Source organism: Crocuta crocuta, unplaced genomic scaffold, assembly GCF_008692635.1.
Source record: "Crocuta crocuta isolate KB4526 unplaced genomic scaffold, BGI_CrCroc_1.0 scaffold129, whole genome shotgun sequence".
Lineage (NCBI taxonomy): Eukaryota > Metazoa > Chordata > Mammalia > Carnivora > Hyaenidae > Crocuta > Crocuta crocuta.
In genome coordinates, this window is record NW_027551571.1 from 14,695,767 (window position 1) to 14,715,433 (window position 19,667).

At 41.7% G+C, this 19,667-nt stretch overlaps 1 protein-coding gene across 2 annotated transcripts in view; it reads right to left on the reverse strand.

Annotated features, from left to right (window-relative positions):
• Positions 1-350: 350 nt before the first annotated feature.
• LDAH (lipid droplet associated hydrolase) overlaps positions 351-19,667 on the reverse strand; it is a 101,822-nt gene continuing 82,505 nt past the window's right edge. For both annotated transcript variants that reach the window (XM_077751037.1, XM_077751038.1), the window contains 2 exons: positions 18,377-18,459; positions 351-2,683 (listed from right to left, as the gene is read on the reverse strand). In XM_077751037.1, coding sequence (XP_077607163.1) covers positions 2,492-2,683; positions 18,377-18,459 — 275 coding nt within the window. In that variant the 3' untranslated portion in view covers positions 351-2,491. The remainder of the gene's footprint in view (positions 2,684-18,376; positions 18,460-19,667) is intronic.

The following is a 19,667-nucleotide window of genomic DNA, read 5'->3' on the forward strand; positions in this document are numbered from 1 at the left end:
TCTGAGCTGAAGTCAGGTACTTAACGGACTGAGTCATCCAGGCATCCCTGAAGTGAAATCTTTGACAGGGACCATTCATGTGGCTGAATGCTTCTGGAAAATGGATTTCATCTACTGCTTAGCAATTTTGTCTTTTGTTTATTTATGACAATGATGTTTAATAATAATAATTATTACTATAGCCAATCTTTATTAAGAAGATCCTCTTGGTCAAGAATTGTGCTAAATGCTTTAATTTTACCATCCCATTTAATTTTTCCAACAATGAGGTACACATTATTTTTAATCCTATAAGTGAGGACATTGACGTATGGAGAAATTAGAGAAAGTTGTCTAAAAATCACACAGATGATGAAGCCTCCAGAGTCCCTGCATACCTTACCACGTCACACACATGCATGGAAACATGAAGTACTGTGTTTGCTTCCTAAGGAAATAAAATGAACTTCAATCTCCTGAAATTAGATTCTTCCTTCTCTAAAGGGAGTATTGAGAAAATTCAACAGACTTGGGTCCAAGTCTAACTCAGGAGGACTGTTCAGGCTGTACCATGCACCCTCTGCCCCCTGTCCCCCACACAGAGGTCAGACCAGGCAGTCCGAAGTGCTGGTAAAACATTTATTTTGAAAATTCATTTGGTGATTAGATGATAAACAGAAAACAAGCCAGTATCTTCTTCTATTTTTTATCATTTTTTTAAAGCTCTGAAAAACTGCAGTAAGACATAATGCCATACATGTGGACGGAGTAATACAAACTAATGTTGAAAGAACAGCTGGGGATGTTATTTTCTGAATAGGTGTGATTCACCCAGGACTTGGTCAAGGGCTTCAAGTTAGCACTATGAGCATCTCCTATGTGCAAGGCACTTCAGAGCTGTGAATCTGAGCTTCTAACACCAGATTTCTGGAAGGCCCACTCACACAGCCGCCAATCAGGATTTCATGTGTAGCCCTGTGCCAGTGGCCTGTGTGTCTCCTGGTTTATCTCCAGGGCCAGGAGCACTCCTTGCCTGGGGCTTGGCTCTTCCCCTCTGAGAAGTCATTTGCTCCAATGCAGAAGCTGTGCCAAGGGACAGTAACTCGTTCACCCCTCACCACTGGGTTGGCAGCATATCAGAGCCAGAGCTTTCATCAGGGGGCTTTAGGCTTTGAAAGGAAGGACAACATTCTATCGTTCTTTAGGAATGATAACGCCATGAGGGTCCCTCTAGGAGAAAACTGAATGTTTTTGATCAACTGTCAACTATTACTGCTGTCAGTGGGATTTACTGGTTCCTAGGATCCCAGGATTGGGTCATTTTAGGGAAGACAGAAATATCGTGAGCCTACTATAGGCAGGAGAGCAAGCTTCTTCTCTACTGGTCCTCAAGGCATCCAGAGAAGGTGAATTCACATAATTGAATGGCTTGTTTTGGTGCATTAGTAAAACAGTTTCTTTCCAACTCACAAAGCCAAGGCAGAAATGTAGAACTCATTTATGGTCATTCTCTATTCAGCAACTGAAAGATGCCCTCTCAAAAATTACTTACTAGATGATTTTCAGAAGAAGAAAAGAATCATGGCATGGCTAAGAACTCTATCCTCAATGCCTAGCACAGTATTTAGCTCATGGCTGGCCCTCAGTGTAGTTTTATTAGAAAAAAATCGCAGAAGAGGCAAGTCCACGAGGCAGGGATAGACCAGCTTTGGGACAACCCAGGGCCTCCCCATCCGGGCCCTTCAGAAGAGGGGCCTGCAGCGAGCTCACAACCTGGCAGACTTGGCCCAGAGCTTGCTGGTTGTCTTGTGGCAGGAGGAACAGTCAGGATCCTTCAACAGCTCTTACTGGGTTCCTTCAACAGCGGAATGTCTGGTGAACTTTATCCTCTGTGCAATGCAGGAAGATCAGGAAGTCTCCCTCCGCAGGGAAGCTTTTTAGAGATAGAGACAAGCAGTATGTCCCCTGATGTTGGCCCTGCTGTGGGGCCTGTGACACGATGCAAGGTAGTAATGGGTAGGAGCTGGGGGTTGGGGTGTGTGTGGGAGGTCCTGCAGGCTGCCTGGCATCCAGTTGGATTCTGATGACCTCAGACAGACGCGTACAAGGTTAGTCTGGGCTGATCTTTAGCTTCTGTGCTTAAGGGAGACCCAGGTCCACTGCCAAGACCCCCCAGTTATCACTTTCTGCTACTGGAATGTGTGTCCTCATAATCATATACACTTATATATCTGACTTAGCATTCACTGATCTCTTTTATATTTTCATAATTTCCTCTAGGAGAGCCTATTCTACAAGGTAACTCAATTAAAACCAACGAAATTTAGACCTCCTTTTGTCTGCAAGTATCCTGCCCACTAGAATAAACTGCCCGTGTGGAGCTGACATCAAGCCAAGTCTTCTAGCATCAAACATTAACACTGAACACTTACCTACTAAGTACACTACTAACAGACAGCACACCTACCACTCCTATGTACTAGCGGTCAGTGATGCTTCCACGTGTCAGGACTTATATTTTGGACAGATCATCCTTTAGCCAGTCAGCTATCATGTCAGCCATTTCTCGAGAAGAATGGAGGATAAAAGCATGACGTAAATTTTTCTCGCACAGTCGAATATCTCCTTCTGGAAAATCTCTCTTTATGTCTTCATAGTATTTCTTTGGACACCAAGCATCTATAGTACCATAGTAAAACGTAAGCTAAAACACAAGACAAAAACATTTTATTAGAAAACACTTTCCTCTGCCAACAGAAACATGATACCATCAACCTGCAAGGCTTTGGTGACAGACCCTGTACCTGGCCCTATAAGACAGCCTCAAGTCTCCCTCCAGACCATGGCTCTCTTAAGGAAGTGACCTTGATGGTTTATGAGAGTGAATCAAGAGGCATCTGATGGAAAGAAACCCATGCCCACAGAGGGAGAGTCTTAGTGACAGATCCCTCATGATTCACTAAAAGGATGTGCCAGCAAAGTTGTGTACATTGAGGGTGGGATGGACATGGGAGAGATGGCTGCGGAGGACAAGGAAGAGTTACTGAGACATAATCACTGAGGGGCTAGTGACCATTCATACACACTTCACAGTTTTCATGCAGCCACATGGTAGGCATAAGGATATGTTTGTTGAATGCATCGAAAAGGGATTCAGAGAGACTCAAGCTTTGCAATGTAGCAGATGAAAATGACCAGAATCCTGAGAGTGTCTGTAAAATTTCTATGAACAGGCTCCACACAGTAGAAGAGTATGCAGATTCAGTGGGCAGGTGATCTAATCATGCTTCAGGTGCCAGCAAGCAGCTGCATGGAGACAAAGCCTCCTTTAAGACATTACTAAGACCCTTACAGGATACTGATCTGTACTTGCCCATGATACACACACACACACGCACACGCACACACACACCAACATGTGTATGTATGTAGATACATGAATGTGTATATGTGTATAGGTACATACGTATATATGCACATACAGGTGTCTCCTGCTTTTCCAAAGTTCATGTTATGCCACTTTGCTTTTATGAAACACCTATATTAGTACCTGTTTTCATTAACTGAAAGACATCCAAAGAGGATTTTCATCTTTATGAATAATTCTAAAAGTGGAAATTGTGTTCAGTGTGTGTTTGGCAGTGGGCAGGTCCAGAGGCAGCACGCACCTGGAAGAAGGAGAGTGGCTCCACCAAGCTCCTTCCCCCGGAACTACATTTCACATCAAGCCACTATAGCTTTGAACTGTGTCTGCAAGCATGTGGGCTTTACCTGGACTTATTTTGGGCATCCACTAGCAAGATGTGTCCTAAAGTATCTGAAAAGCCTAAGCGAGGTTAATTTTTGGGTCTGGGAACACTCAAAAAATTTTCCATATAAAATAAGGTAATTACTTCTTTGCTTTACACCATTTCAGCTTCTGAAAGGTTTTATAGGAATGCTCTACTTTTGGATAGTGAGTGGGGGGAACCTGAAGTTCACAGGAGCTAACAAAAAACTTCACACAATGAAGTGACATGATCACGTCTGCACTGCAGGTCACGTACTCTGGCTACAATGGCAAAGAGAGATGGGAGCAGTCAAGGTGTGTTGGGAAGATGATGGGGGACACGTGTGTTATTGCCCACTAGGTGATTTTGCTCTGATAGTCATTAAACCCATTATCTGAATGTGGGCAAGGGAGACTCCTCTGATAAAGACACCAGTCTTTATTACAATAACCTTATGACTTAACCAATATTTAAAGGAACAGTTAAAACAATACTTTAAAGAGGAAAGTATGCAGACAGTACTCCAGAGAGTCAGTTACTAACAACTAAACCTTGAGTTGCAGACTTAACTCTGAATTACTTCATAGAGATTTTTCTGGGTGTCACCTGAGGTTTTAGTTTTGAAAGCTGCAGAGGATCTGTGGCTCACAGGCTGCTCACTTCTTCCTGTTCTCCTGTGTTTTGCCTACTACATCCATTTCTGGGTACTCCAAAGCCTCTAAAACCAAACTTCATTTTGTCGCGGCTCCTAGCGGCATATGAAGTCCTTTCTGTTGCTGGAGAACAGGGAATCTGGCAGCTGCCTGGTTCTTTCCCCTGGGAAGCAGTCTCTCTACAGCTCTGCCATACTGCAAACCCCATCAGCAGAGGGTGATGATTCTAGCCAGCAGCACCCTGCCTGCAGACATTAATTACCTACCAATAGGGCTAATAACTTTAGGTTCTCTCTAAAGCATAACCTATCCTTACCCGCAAGAATCTTTTAAATTATATCCAGGAAGTAGTCTACAGAACAGTCAGCATGCCCAGTGGTTCAGCACTGCCTCAGAGTATGAAACTGCTGAGAAATCTCGAAGTACTGACTTGGGCCTGTGTCGGTCATGTGTGCTCCTCTACCCCAGAGCACTCTCTTGCCTGAAGATTTCTGAATGCCAAGAAAGGTACTCTGGGAGCCCTCACACCGGCCCAAGCTGGAGAAGTCTTGTGAAAAGCCCTACCACAGAAGGACAAACTAGAGGGAGAGCAAGGCAGAAAGAGCTCCCCAGGGGTCTCTGACAAGGAGGGCTCATCACTGTGTGCACCTGCTGCTGCTTTCTGCCTCAGATTTCAAAGACTATTTCTATGGAGAGCTTAGCATTTGCTTTTCAGTGAGGGAATTACAACTTGAAATGTCTCCACTGAAAAGTCCAGCTTCATGAGCTGGAAAACACCATCCCTTCCCTCATGAATGAAGGTGTGGAAAGTTGAGCAGGAATAACACACATGGGTTACAAAGGCCTTATACCTACTTCAGGGCGTCCAGAGACAAGTCATGTCCATGTAGTTAAGCTACCCAAGGCATGTACTAGGAACCTTAACACAAAGTGTAACGACAGCATCACCAGCGAGGATTCCAGATTTTCCACAGGTTCATCTAATTTTATTTCTCAATCCTCCCTGACCAGTAACCATTTAGAGTGGGCTGTATTTCATTAAATCTCTAAGTAATGGTGGGGTACGGTCTTTTTGTTTGGGGTTTTTTAAAGTTCTTCTTTAGACTATATTCACTGAAGGGTGGCCTTCTATGAAAATCTTGGCTTACAAGTAAAACATGTGGTTAGTCTAATGCCTTTACATACACTGGCTCAAGATACTTTCCGTCCCTATAGATTATAAGTCACAGGCAATAGATCTGGACAGAAGACCCTGCATCTGTAACCCTAAACAGGAAACAGAAAAAGTATGGGGTGTATGGAGGTACTAGTGGGGGTGGGGGGAGTCAGGTGAAGCAGAAAGAAAGAAAGAACTAGACACCAAAGCATGGTAGTTAAGAATGTGTACTAGTATAATATTGATGTATCAAAACAAATAACCATCACAACATATAATAATGAGCTGTTAAAAATGGAGAAAAACATGCTAAGCTCTGTACTCACTGAATCCTTACAACAATACTGAGGAAGGTATTTCATCCTCATTTTATAGAAAAGGAAACTGAGGCATAGTGAGATTAAGTTGTTTAAGTTCAAACAATTAGGGGGTTGTAAAGCTGGGGTATAAATCCAGAGACAACATTCCTAATCTGTACCCTTTGCTAATATTTACAATTAACAGTGAACTGACCCATGTTATGAAGACACAAAACCGAAAGACTGGGCAGTCTTCAACTGGCCATGAAAACTGACAATCAAGGGCAAGAGCAAACCCAACCACCTTCACATACAGCCTTCTCGAAGTCGATGTAGTTCTGGGGCTCTGCATGTCACGGGTGTTGTAAGTGTTGGGACATGGCTGGAACTATTAACTAAGAATCTCAGGTTATCAGCAGGATGTTTGAATTCAAAGGTTTATAAGAAGATAAATTATTTCATGTAGCTTTATTCTTCCCTGGCACTAGCTTTGATACGCATGAGCGTTGATAAAAAGTACACATTACTGAATGGAAATTATTCCGTGTTTCCAAACTGCTGTCATGTTAAGTCATCTGTTTCTCTATTAAATGCAAAATTTAATTCTCCCAGTTTTTGTACATTTTGACTTCTCAGCACTGTGGTTTTTGCTTTTCTTCCGTGTGTTCTGCAGTAAGGTGGAATTATGGTTACTAGAGTGTCTATGCTTACAGACGTATTTTCCTTAAACATTTCGGCATGCCCCTAAGGAGCTATGTCCCTGCAAATTGTTGCAGTTTGCTACCATCAAGAAGCCACATTTGTCTTTTCTCATGTGGGTGGTTTTTTTCTCTCACTTTTTGCTGCTGAAACTAACAGATTCAAAGCAGTCTCACCAAAAATGACTCTAACCCTATTTCCCATCTGCCATTGGCTAAGTGGTTGAGATTCACAAGTGAGTAATCTCACTTCTGGAGAAGCTGCCAGACTAGGGAAGAACATGGGCATGTACACGCTGGCCCTTAAACACAACAGGCAGAGAGAGGTATGGGGTACTGTTGGAGTCCAAAGTAGGAAACTATGGATTCTGTCTGAAGGAGTCAACAAACATTTTTTAAAAAAAAATTTTGTTTATTTTTATTTTATATACATTTATTTATTTTTATTTTTTATTTTAGAGAAAGAGNAGCTGAAATCAAGAGTCTGATGCTCAACTGACTGAGCCACCCAGGTGCTCCAACAAACCTTTTTTTAAGAACACATTTTGAGTTGTTGGCTTTTATGCATTACTAACAGAGGATTTAAGAACAAAAGAAATACTATGGGGCGCCTGGGTGGCTCAGTCGGTTAAGCGTCCGACTTTGGCTCAGGTCATGTTCTCACAGTTCGTGGGTTTGAGCCCTGTGTCGGGTTCTGCACTGACAGCTAGCTCAGAGCCTGGAGCCTGCTTCAGATTCTGTGTCTCCCTCTCTCTCTGACCCTCCCCTGCTCACGCTCTCTCTCTCTCTCTCTCTCTCAGAAATAAAACATTAAAGTTTTTTTTAAAAAAGAACAAAAGAAATACTAGAAGCCATCTTATGATCTAAGTTTATATATTTGATTTAGCTGATAGCATACAAAAATCATTTTCAATGATAATATCTTAAAATACTGAACATGAAAAAGCCCACAAAAATCTCTTATCTGGTGGTGTACACACACACACACACACACACACACACACACACGAATACTATTCAGCCATAAAAAGGAATCCTGCTGTCTGTGACTATATGGATGGACCTTGAAGGTGTTATGATAAGTAAAGTAAGTCATAGAAAGACAAATACTCTATGATTTCACTTGTATGTGGAATCTAACAATAAAAGGAACTCACAGAAACAGAGAGCAGAGTGGTAGTTGCCAGAGATGGGAGGGACAGTGGTGAGGACTTGAAGGATTGGGTAAAGGTGGTCAAAAGGTACAAACTTCCAGTTATGAGTAAGCCCTGGGGGGGGGTTCTAAAGCAGGGCCTGGTGACTATAGTTAACAGCATAGTCCTGCATATTTAAAAGTTGCTAAGACAAAAAAAAAAAAGTTGCTAAGACAGAATACCTTAAAAGCTTTCATAGCAAGAACTTTAAATTTGTAACTATGTGAGGTGATTATGTTAACTTAACTTATTGTAGTAATTATTTTGCAATGTATAAATATATCAAATTCATTATGTTGTATATCTTAAATTAATATAGTGTTTTATGTCAATTATAACTCAATAAAACTGGAAAAAAATCCCTATTTGTATTACTTTTCTCTATTCAACAATCCAGAGGACTATCGGCATTATAGGAATCACAGGCCTAATAAAAGTAAGTGTTTCATAGTCCTGGAATGTTACTTCTTTCTGTTATTCATTCATTCATTCATTCTATTAACCTTATGGATAAGCGAATTTTAGAAGCTCTTTAGAATATAATTTACCATGCAGCCAAGTTTGGTATAAGCCAGTTCTTCTTGGCAGTTAAAGCGAACTTCCTCTCTTCAAGTGGTCTTCGGGCAGTCTGTTTCATGATACAGTGTAGACCAGAGCAGGGGGTAAATCGTGTTTCCAGGCCATCACGCTCGGACTGAAAGGGCTTCTCATAAAGCCTTTGTGTTCTATTATGGTAAAATAATCTGTGAAACTGCTCAAGCTGATTGTGCAGTTATAGGAAGCGAACATGGTGCAGCGTGCAGAGCCCTCACCCACTGGAATTTTGGATCTTCTATCTACTAGTATTGTTACTTAGACTAGTTTCTTAGCCTCTCTGTGCCTATTCCCTCCTCAGCAAAGTGGGATAGAACAGCCACCTTGCAGGTGGTAAGGATTAGAAAACAAAGCATATCAAGCACTTGACATATTGTAAGCACTCTTAATGGACAGATGGTGTTGTACTGGTGATGACAATGCGGACAAACGGATCTCCTGTGGGGGCAAAATCTGTCTAGATTCTTCCTTACAGTGAGAGTTGCGCTCAGGTCAGAGGAAAAATAGCCACAGGACCTTAAATTAATTTTTGAGAAAATATATTTCCTTCTGAGAGCTGCTTTTGATATAAGTCAGGCTCAGAAACTATGCAAGTAATATACACTTTCTTTAAGCCTAAAGCATAGTGTCTTATTATATACATTATCATGTATAGCACACATGCACTCTCTCTCTACACACACACACACACACACACACACACACACACACACACACACACACACACTGTACTTCCCTGAAAAGATCATGGGGAAAGACATTAGTAGAAGATCTAAGATTAGTCATCAAGCAAACAGTGAAGCACACCCCTGTCTTCAAGCTGCCACTCATGCTCAGCTCACCAAGCAGACTCTCAGCCACTTTTACTTATAACTGAGACCTGAAGCCTACACTGCAGTGCCATCTGGGTATTTGTGATTGAGTATCTTCCAAAATGAAGGAGGGCACCAACATTCTGAGACCGTCCCTTTACCTCCTGAGAGGGCTCACAGACGGAGCCCTTGGGCAGCAGAGATAAGGCCCACTGCTTTCCTGGGTGCTGAATGAACATGCTTCCCAGTATGTTCACATGCAGGTTTCTTTAGAAAGAGTACCCAGAGCTGGAGCCACATGGCAGGGGAAGCAGCCGCCATGAGAAAGTAATCAAAGAGCAATGGTGTAGATGTTCAGGGAGGAGACGTGTTTTCTCTACCATGCTCTGAGAAGTCAAGAAACTTATGTCATTCCTAATCTCTCCACTTTTTCCTTCTGTTTCTGAAAAGCAGAAACAACTGCCACCTGAAAGGTATGGGTTTGTTTTTTGTATTTATTTTGTTTTTGATCAAAGAAGCAAAAGATCAGATATGGGGCAGCCAGTTGCTTACCAAGGGGTTGATTTAGTACCCATACACATTTAGGTACTTCCCAGTGAGATCTCCCTGTCTTGCCTTTATTTCCCTGTTTTCACCCCCTCCAGCTTTCCCGGGCTCAGGGTACTAAGCATCCCTGCACTGCATCCCTCCCCGGGGAGTCCAGAACAGGCTGCTTGCTGCTCATCCCCTCCCCAAGTCAGACCGGCACGTGTGAAGGAGACCTGTTCTGTAACATAAGCCTCTTCACTTCAGTTATTTAAAAATCGTATTCCTCTTGGGATCAGAACAGTCTCAAAGCTTTACAATTTCACTGTAGTCTTTCTGAGCAACCATTTTTTTTTTTTTTAAGGACTTGAAGAGTTGTTAAAGAAAGGGAGGTAGTTTAGGAAATTCATTTTCCAATTTACCTTGTGTCCTTTCTTTCTTTTATCCAGAATTGGCTCAATTACCATTCTTGAAAACATGAGGATCAAAATCCCCAAATATTAAGAAAAGTGGCTGAGGATGGGGGGACACCACTGAGCCCTCTCCCTTCTACAGGCACCTCGGGGAGTAGGTGGGAGTCAAGCCACCAGAGGAGGTGGAGGGCCGGTGGGTTACTGACCAGACTCTTCTCCAGTGAGTGGAATGAGTGTGCATCAACAGGCTTGCAAAGTGGGGCTCTCTCCTTTCCGTGTCACTCAAGCAGAAAGGGCCAGAACCCACTCACTCCCAGATGGAAGGCACTGGACCAGCCAGTGATTAGCTTTGTCTCTTTCTTACCAGGGACTAGACTAAGAAGCTGACCTGAGGCATCAATTTCCCTCTGGTGAGGCTACAGAGCATGAGGCATTGGAAACAAATTTATCCACCTGTGTTTGTGTTTCTCCCTGGTCATATGCCTCGGGAAACTGGCAGATGTGCTGAAGGGTCCTGTTTAACTAACTTAGAGAAATGGCCAAGGTCATCTGAATTTTCTCCATGAGGGTACTGGCCCAAGTCCTGGTAAAGATGAAATGCTCCTGTGCATTCCTTTCTCACTGTTCATTCCTGTATGACATTTCCCTCAGGCATCTCAAGGGAAGCAGTGGCTGGGATCTAGAATGGGATTAAGGCATTCCAGGATCTCTTGGCTATATATTTAATATTACCAAAATCTTTAACTATAGAATGAAAATATCTAGGAAGAAGTGTGTGTGTGGTGGGGTGGGGGAGAGGAGAAGTTAAGCAAATAGTCTTTTTAAAGCACTCAGAGGCACATCTAGGGTGTAACTAAGTTTATAATAATAGTAATAAACTTCTAGTTGAATACTTAGTGCATGACAGATACTCTTAAAAGGTCTTTATATGAATTATTATAGCATTATATTTTTGTAACAAATGTATAATACTAGATGCTACTACTAACCCATTTTATTGATGAGAAAAGGAGGCAGAGTGAGGTCAAGTAACTTAACCAAGGTCACATAAGTAAGCAAGCGGCAGAGCTGGGGTTTGAACCCCAGGCTGGGACTCTGCTCCCCAGTGCATACCCACCCCTTTCAATCACCCTTCACCTGAGAACTCAGGGTGTGCTCACATATATACCATGAAGCTCTCAAGGTCAAAATGATTGAGATAAAAACAAACCTATGTATTTCCAGGATGATTATGATATTCTGAACAGGCTTCAAGTGAAACAGGCAGAACTAACACAATCAGTTTCAGACTGAGGCATGGCGGAAGGCGGTCCTGGTTAGCTGGTCCAGGCAGCACTTCCCATGCTCCGCCGAGCAGGATGTGTGCATGTCTGAAGGATTTGCATGCCCAAATCTGCAAACAACTGCACAGCGTTTGTTTCCAAAGGCAACGAGCACCTCTGGGCTCAGGTGGGCTAAGCAGGATGGGGGAAAAGCCGTAGCAGAGGGGTTCTTGTTCCTGAGGACGCTTTGCCCCTTTTCCCAAACCACACTGTGGCCTGGCCCTCTGGGCGCAGGGGTGGCCCTTCTACTGCTACCTGCCTTTGTCAGAAAGTGGCACCTCGTGTGTTCTCGCTGGGAACAATTTTAGACCCCTGCGGACCGACAGTGATGCTCAGATTTGGTCTGGCAGTAGCACACACCAGCTGTTTCCATACGCCTAGGCCAGAGATGGTCACGGCAGTTTAGAATTTCCCTCCTAAGTGAGTTTTAAATGAAAACTTCAAGTTTCTAAACCAAACCCTAATTCACTTTTCTGTGAATGAGACATATATTCCCTTACAGTTTAGAACAATGACAGAACACGGGAATGCTGACCTCCTATTTGCCTCAGACACACCAGGTGCCTCATAAAGCAGAACATACCCCAGGGGTTCCGCCAAAGAATTGAGACAGGGGTGGTGAAAATGTCCAGTTGATTCTCTTCCTTGAGTTTATTTCTATTCTGGTTCTCACTGCTGTCACCCCCCCTCCACTCCCATCTTCTTCATTAGCTCCTCTACTTTCTCCCAACGTTTTGAGCTGTGCTCCCCAAGGATCAACCTTTAGATGTCTTCTCTCCACATGCTACTTCCTACTCTTACTATTATCCCAGCTCATGGCTTCAACTCTATCCTTATCATTTCCAAATCAAAATTCAGCCCAGACTACTGTTCTAAGCTTCACAGCCCATTGGCCAGCTACCTGCTAGACATGTGTCCACTTGGGTGTCCCACAGGTATCTCAAACAAAGTACCCAAAGGAACTACTCTTTCAACCATCTCCCCCAACTTGCTCCTCCTCCTCCTTCCCTACCTTGTCACCGATCTCAATACAGAGAAATCATCTGAGATTCTTCCGTCTCCATTCTCTCATGTCCTATCAGTACTAAGTGCTGCTGCTACTGCTGTTCCTTCTTCTTCTTGTTTTATAGACTCAAAACTTTAATCAGTGAACCAACATGCACACACGAAGGGCATCTTTATGCTGGCCCACAGCAATGCAGGTCAGTAGTTACAGAGTCTGCTCGCAAGTACTAAGTGCTTCTGATTCTACTTCCTAAATTTTCCCTATCTTACCTCCTCTCTGCTCCCATCCCACTGCCTGAGTCCTTGTTAAAGCCTTCTGAATGATCTCTCTATCTCAAATTTCATTCTTCTTCCATATTTTCCATACATTCCCTCCGCCCTCAAATAATCCCTCTCATTTGTCAATCCAGCCACACTCCTAGGGCTGACTGGTATGAACTGGTAGCTCTCAACTGGCTGGCTGTTCACAGATGGCACGTGTCTGATGAGTCAGTGTCTGTGAATACAGTTGTCAAACATTTTGAATATCATCCCTTGCTTAAACCCTACAATGGTTCTCTAGCAGCTCAAAATAATCTAGTCTTTTTAGTGTAACGTCTCATGGCTTCTTGTGTTCAGGCCAGCGTGCAAGCCACAACACCGTGCTGCCTAACCTATATTCCTGTGTCTCCCAGACAGGGCTTCTCACTGGGGTCTGTGTGTCCGTGTGGGTTTGTGTACAAGTGGTGGCAGTGGGGGAGGGGTAAAGTACACTTGGTTGGGGAAAAGAGGACATCTTTATTTTTGCTAACCTCTAACTATGATTTAGTATTTCCTTCAAATATGTATACAGGCAATAAATGATAGTAGTATGAGGAACACCTATACTTTGTCACCTATAAAATTATGGAAGTTTTCAAATCACAGTAAACTTGTTGAAGATAACTAAAAAGTTATTTATCCTCATTGCTACAAATTTACCCTGGGTGGCTCAGTCAGTTAAGCGTCCGACTCTTGATTTTGGCTCAGGTCATGACGTCACAGTTTGTGAGACTGGGCTGTGCATCAGGCTCCTTGCTATCGATGTCAGTGCAGAGACTACTTAGGATTCTCTTTTTCTTTCTCTCTGCCCCTCCCCCACTCATGCACATGCTCTCTCTCAAAATAAGTAAATATTTTCAATATTAGTTCTGACTGCTATTATATCTCATTATTTAATGTGTTAATAAAGGTGCACATACTATCTATCACAAATTTGTTTTTAAGTATTTTGATAAGTACTACTTCAGTATAATTGCTTTTTTGTAGTAATTTCATATACGTATTTCATGCACTTAAACAAATTATTTTGCATAGGGATCCATACATGAGAGAGCCAACAAGATGCATGGCACAGAGAAGGCTTAGATTCTCTACGCTGGTGGCTTCCCCATCCATCCATCCATCAATCCATCCATCCATCCATCCATCCATCCAATGCACATTTGTTGATCACTCAGCAGGTGTCATACACTGTCCTGAGTCTTAGAGATATCAAGATGAGAAAAACAATGTTCCTGACCTGCAAGTGGAGGAAAGGGCAAACCCGACCACTTAAATATTCTGTGATAAATGTCATATTATAACTACACAGGAAGCCAGGTGAACTGGGAGAGGGACACCTAACCAAAACCAGGGGCTGGGGAAGGCCTCCTGGAGATGACAATGGAGCCAAGGTTTAAAGAACAGATAGGATCCAGAGGTGCCTGGGTGGCTCAGTCAGTCAAGTGTCCAATTCTTGATTTTGGCTCAGGTCATGATCTCATGTTTCATGGGATTGAGTCTCACGTCAGGCTCTGCACTGATAGCATGGAACCTCCTTGGGATTCTTTCTATCTTTCTCACCTTTCTCTCTCAAAATAAATGAATAAACTTTATTTTTTAAATATTTTTTTGAAAGTTTATTTATTTTGAGGGAGAACAGCAGCTTGAGTGGGGGAAGAGTGGGGGGGAGGGGAGGAACAGAATCCCAAGCAGGCTCTGTGTTGTCAGCGTGAAAGTGGATGTGAGGCTTGAACTCATGAATCCTCAGGATCATGAGATCCTGATCTGAGTCGAAACCAGAAACCAGACACTCTACTGACTGAGCCACCGGGTGCCCCTAAATAAATAAACTTTAAAGGGCAGATAGGATTCAGTCAGGTGAAGAAAGAACACAACCTATGATGCCACAGACCACAGTATAGTCTTTTGGCAACAACTATGAGTCTGGTATATTTGCTTCAGGAAAGGGAAATAATTTGATATAGTATTAAAGCACTGCTAACAAACATAACTGTCTGATACTGTATATAAAGTCTATAGACCTGGGAGGGAGGGAGGGAGAGAGGAAGGAAGAAAGGAAGGAAGGAAGGAAGGAAGGAAGGGAGGGAGGAAGGAGGGAAGGAGGGAAGGAGGGAAGGAGGGAAGGAAGGAAAGAAAGGCAGGCAATCAGCCCAGTAGATTTTTTATAGTTGAAAAGGTCCATTTTCTTCAAAAAGATAAAAAAATTCTCTTCATATGGACAATGGAAATCCAGTGGTAGAAAATTTGAATTTAGAACCAAAGCCTGGTGATTACAGTATGACAGTTTTCTAGGAGATGAGAAAGAATCCAAGAGCCATCCACATAATATAGCAGAGAGACTATTTTAGACTATCTTATGGCTTCCTGAGTGGATGGCACAAAGATGCATTTTTATTTTTTTTTCCCTCTTTGCACATTTTATTTTTTTAATTTAATTTTATTTTTTTTTACAAATAGTTTATTGTCAAATTAGTTTCCACATAACACTCAGTGCTCATCCCCACAAGTGTCCTCCTCCATGCCCATCCCCCCCTCCCCCCACATCCATCAGTCCTCAGTTTTTGTCAGCATTCAAGAGTCTCTCATGGTTTGCCTCTCTCCCTTTCCCCCACCATTTCCCCCCTTCTTCTCCCCCTTGTTCCTCCGTCAAGTTCCTCCTAATCCTCCTATACGTGCAAACATATGATACTTGTCCTTCTCTGCCTGACTTATTTCGCTCAGCATAACACCCTCAAGGTCCATCCGTGTTGCTACACATGGCCAGATTTCATTGTTTCTCATTGCCATGTAGTATTCCATGGTATAGATAAACCACATCTTCTTGATCCATTCATCTGTTGATGGACACTTAGGCTCTTTCCATGTTTTAGCTAACAAAGATGCATTTTTAGAACTGTTTTTAAAATTAGTGGAATATTTGAGACACACTGAAAGGTCTTTGCAACAAAATTTATGCTCAAAAAATCTTCACACTGGACAAGTCCTGGATAGGTATGAAGTTTTTGAGTGCCTATGTTTGGGCTGAAATGGACAGGGTATCCTTGACTAGAGTATCTAAAAAGGGATAGATTTAGTCTTGGAAATCGGTTTTCAAGCTGAACTACTTATCAGGGTTGTTTGGAAGGCAAAGGCAATGCCTACCATCTTCCTAAAAGTATGTGCCCTTTAAAGTTTCCTTATTTTGTTAAGCAAGACTGAGGCATATGTTGATTCAACTTTTACCAATATTAAATTACAGCATGTTTCCTCTTTTTTCATTACAGAAAAAAAAAGTTGCAATAAACTTCCTCTCTCTCTGCACCTCATTTCACTTAGGAATTGCAACTGTATTATTCTAGTGGAGAGATCAAACTTAGCCAGTACAAACGATAATCAATTAACTGCAAGGTAGTTTTGCATCATTAAACTAAACAATGCCTTACTCTCCCATATTCCAAAGTACATTTAATGCTATCTTAAAACAATTTTCTGTAGTTGGAAAAGTTTATTCCTGTGACTGTGTTAATATTAACCTTGAAGTGCCTGCCATCTACCATTATACTCCCATATTTCTCTCCTGAAAGTTTCAGTAAACTTACAGTCCTCACACAGTTACCGTAAGCAGACTTCGATCTGGGAATGATTACACTTGCATATGGATTTAACTTAGGCCAGGAATAAGTTAGCACCTTCTTTTGACCTCTTTTGGAGCACAACATACAAACAGAATCCAGATATGATGAGTCTTTTACAGCAGCTGGCTTCCACAGGTGGTAAGATGGGCTTTGACACATGATGGGTCTAGTCATTCAGCAAGTGTGAATTTTGGAAGTGAGCATCCGCCAGTCTTATTATTAACTGGGAACTGAGTTGTTTTTATGAACTTCTAGCCTTGAGAAATTAAATTCATTTTTGAAACAAATTCACTTATAATTTAGCTGAAAAATAAAATACTGTTTTTCTTGTATTTTTACATCCTTCAATGACTGGAAACAGCTGAAAGGCTTGGAGAGAGTGTCCTTCTGAGGCCCCAACCTTCCCCATTCAGCGAGTGAGGGTTTCCTTCTGGCTTCAAAATTTCAATCTCTAGCCAAATGCTATTTTAGAAAATGATGACCACTATGGCCATAAAGACAAACACAGATTTTTCAAAAGTCTTTCTCTGAGCGAAGCTACTATAGATCAATATTCTGAGAATATTTTTTTAAAGAACAAGTATACATTTTATGCTTTAAGATCATGGTATTGGGAGGTTCTAGAAATATGAATTAACACTGTGGCAAGTTTAAGTCAAATGTCTCAAAGATTATCGAGACATTCTAACCCCAGGGGAGGGTATCTAAGATTTTACTTGTAGTCTGTAGCCTCCTGGGCCTGGTGTGCTGGTCACTCGGCAGGGCTCACTGTATTATACCCAGCAGATGTCACGGTTCAGCACTGACTATAAAGCTCTGTGTTAGCACGTCCCAACAGAAATATAAAGGCACAGATGTAATTTAAATTTTTCTAGTAATTGCATTAAAAAATTTATAAAGGAATGGACGAAATTACTTTTAATAATCTGTTTTATTTAACTCAATAGTCTAAAATAGTATCATTTCAATATGTAATTGATATAAAGGTAGTAATGAAATATTTTATCCCTTTGGGGTACTATGTTTCTGAAATCCAATGTGTGTGTTACACTCACAGCACATCTCTCTTCAGACCAGCCACGAATAACCACACGTGGCTGGCGGCTATCCTATTTAGACAGTGCAGCTCTATCCTATTCAGGATGGACAGACAGACAAGTGATGCCACAGGGGTACTGGGGCCACCTAAATTCAAGGTACTTAGACATATTCTAGGCTATGGCACCCTCACAGTTTTGGAGACTGGTGCTTCCAAATGTGTTTGTGGAAGACTCTAGCTAAGCTGCAGCAGTAACTCCCAAGTGCTAAATATTTCAATCTTTGCCTTTCTGCATCTGCTTGTATAGAAATCTGGTCTTGGTGTCGGAGCTGGACACTCCTACTCTAATGCGCTGGGGAATAAAGAAAGACAGGCTGAGTCAACAGGCCACAGTGATGTCAGTTCTTGTCCAGTGTTTTACTCACATATTAATATAACTCATTTATTCTATAAATATTATTGAGAGTCTTCTCAGTATAAGGCCCTAGAGAGAATCATTGATTCTGGAAAAAAAAAAAAAACCTAACAAAAACAGGTGGTAAAGTATATTTAAGTATATATTTAAGTATGTAATCAGCTTTACTTCCTTCCTACGCAACTTTCAGAACTGCCTTATTTTATTAAAAAAAATTTTTTTTAAATGTTTTTATTTATTTCTGAGAGAGAGAGAGAGACAGCATGAGCAGGGAAGGGTCAGAGAGCGAGAGATGGAGACACAGAATGTGAAGCAGGCTCCAGGCTCTGAGCTAGCTGTCAGCACAGAGCCCAACACGGGGCTCGAACTCACGAACCATGAGATCATGACCTGAGCTGAAGTCGGAAGCCACCCAGGCTGAGCCACCCAGGCACCCCAGAACTGCCTTATTTTAACTAGAAGTAGAACTCTGTATAAAAATCTACAAACCCTTGTGGTCTTATAGACTCTAACCAGTTCTAGTCCTTCATGCTTAGTAAATTTTGCTGCCCATCTACTTACTACTTTGCGTCATGAAAGTGATTACCTTAGATAAATGTGTCCTTATGGTTTCGTTGTCTCTCTCCACCACCTTCATCATTTCTTGGGCTCCAAGGTAGGCAGCATTAGCTACATTAAAAAAAAAAGTCAAACACTGGGAATACGCAGAGCAAACACACATATCAAATTCACTGTATTTAATTCCTGTTCCCCCTTTTCCTTTCAGCAAGCATCATATGATGTGAGATATCGCTGAGGCCAAGAGAGGTGTGTGAGTCAGGTAATGGGCAAGGCCTCTGGAAGCAAGAGCACGTCCTACAAAAGAACCTGCTCTTCTCCTCACCTGCCTTTCTCAATAGCAACACACAGCAGTATGATGGCCTGACATCAGACACCGCAGCAGATGGTGTGTGGTGCACCTGATCAGTGTGTTTTTACGATTTAAGGATTAGAAGCACAGACTTTCACAGATAAATCATATATACCAGGGAAACTGCATGCAGTTACTAATGTGAAGCTATCCTGACCTATTTTTAAAAATTAAAGATACAACTAAAAGGGTTTAAAGTAGGTTTAAAGGCTAAGCACTTTTAACGAGGGTTAGTCCCATTGTACTGACTGCATAATGAGCAAAATTGACCCTCTCTCTTTTAAGATGTCACATACGTAAGAAAGAAGACGAAAATGAGAGACAATATTAATTTACATGGCTTACTTGTACTACTATGAAAATTTTCATTCGACGCTGTGTGCCTTTTCATTTGATTGGTATTATTATCGTCACTTTGCCTTNNNNTCCATTGCCTGGTATATATATATCTCCTTTTCTTTATTTTCAATCTTTTCTCATTTTAAGTATGTCTCTTTAAATCATATGTAGACTTCTTTAAAAATGCAATTTGAAAGTATCTCTTAAATAAAGGATTTAACATAGTCATATCTATTGATCAAAAAGGTATTTTGGTCTGACTCCGGTCATCCTGTTTTGTATATGCTTTACTTCCTTGTGATTTGTAACACTTCTTTCCACACGCTTTCACGTGAATGATGTTTTCTTTTCCTATTTATTTAAAGTTTATTTATTCATGTAAGTAATCTTCATACTCAGCGTGGGGCTTGAACCCTGAGATCAAGAATTGAATGCTCTTCTAACTGAGCCACAGGAGCCCCTTTACTATCTTTGAAAAATTTCTTTTCACTAATAGTCTGAGTGCATACATTCTGTTTTTATACACTGGTTAGCTATACCTAAAATTTTGTAAGACATATTTTTTTCTATTGTGGTCTAGAATTAATCAGTGCCTATAACCTCTCCTTCCAAATAAGATGACTCTTAG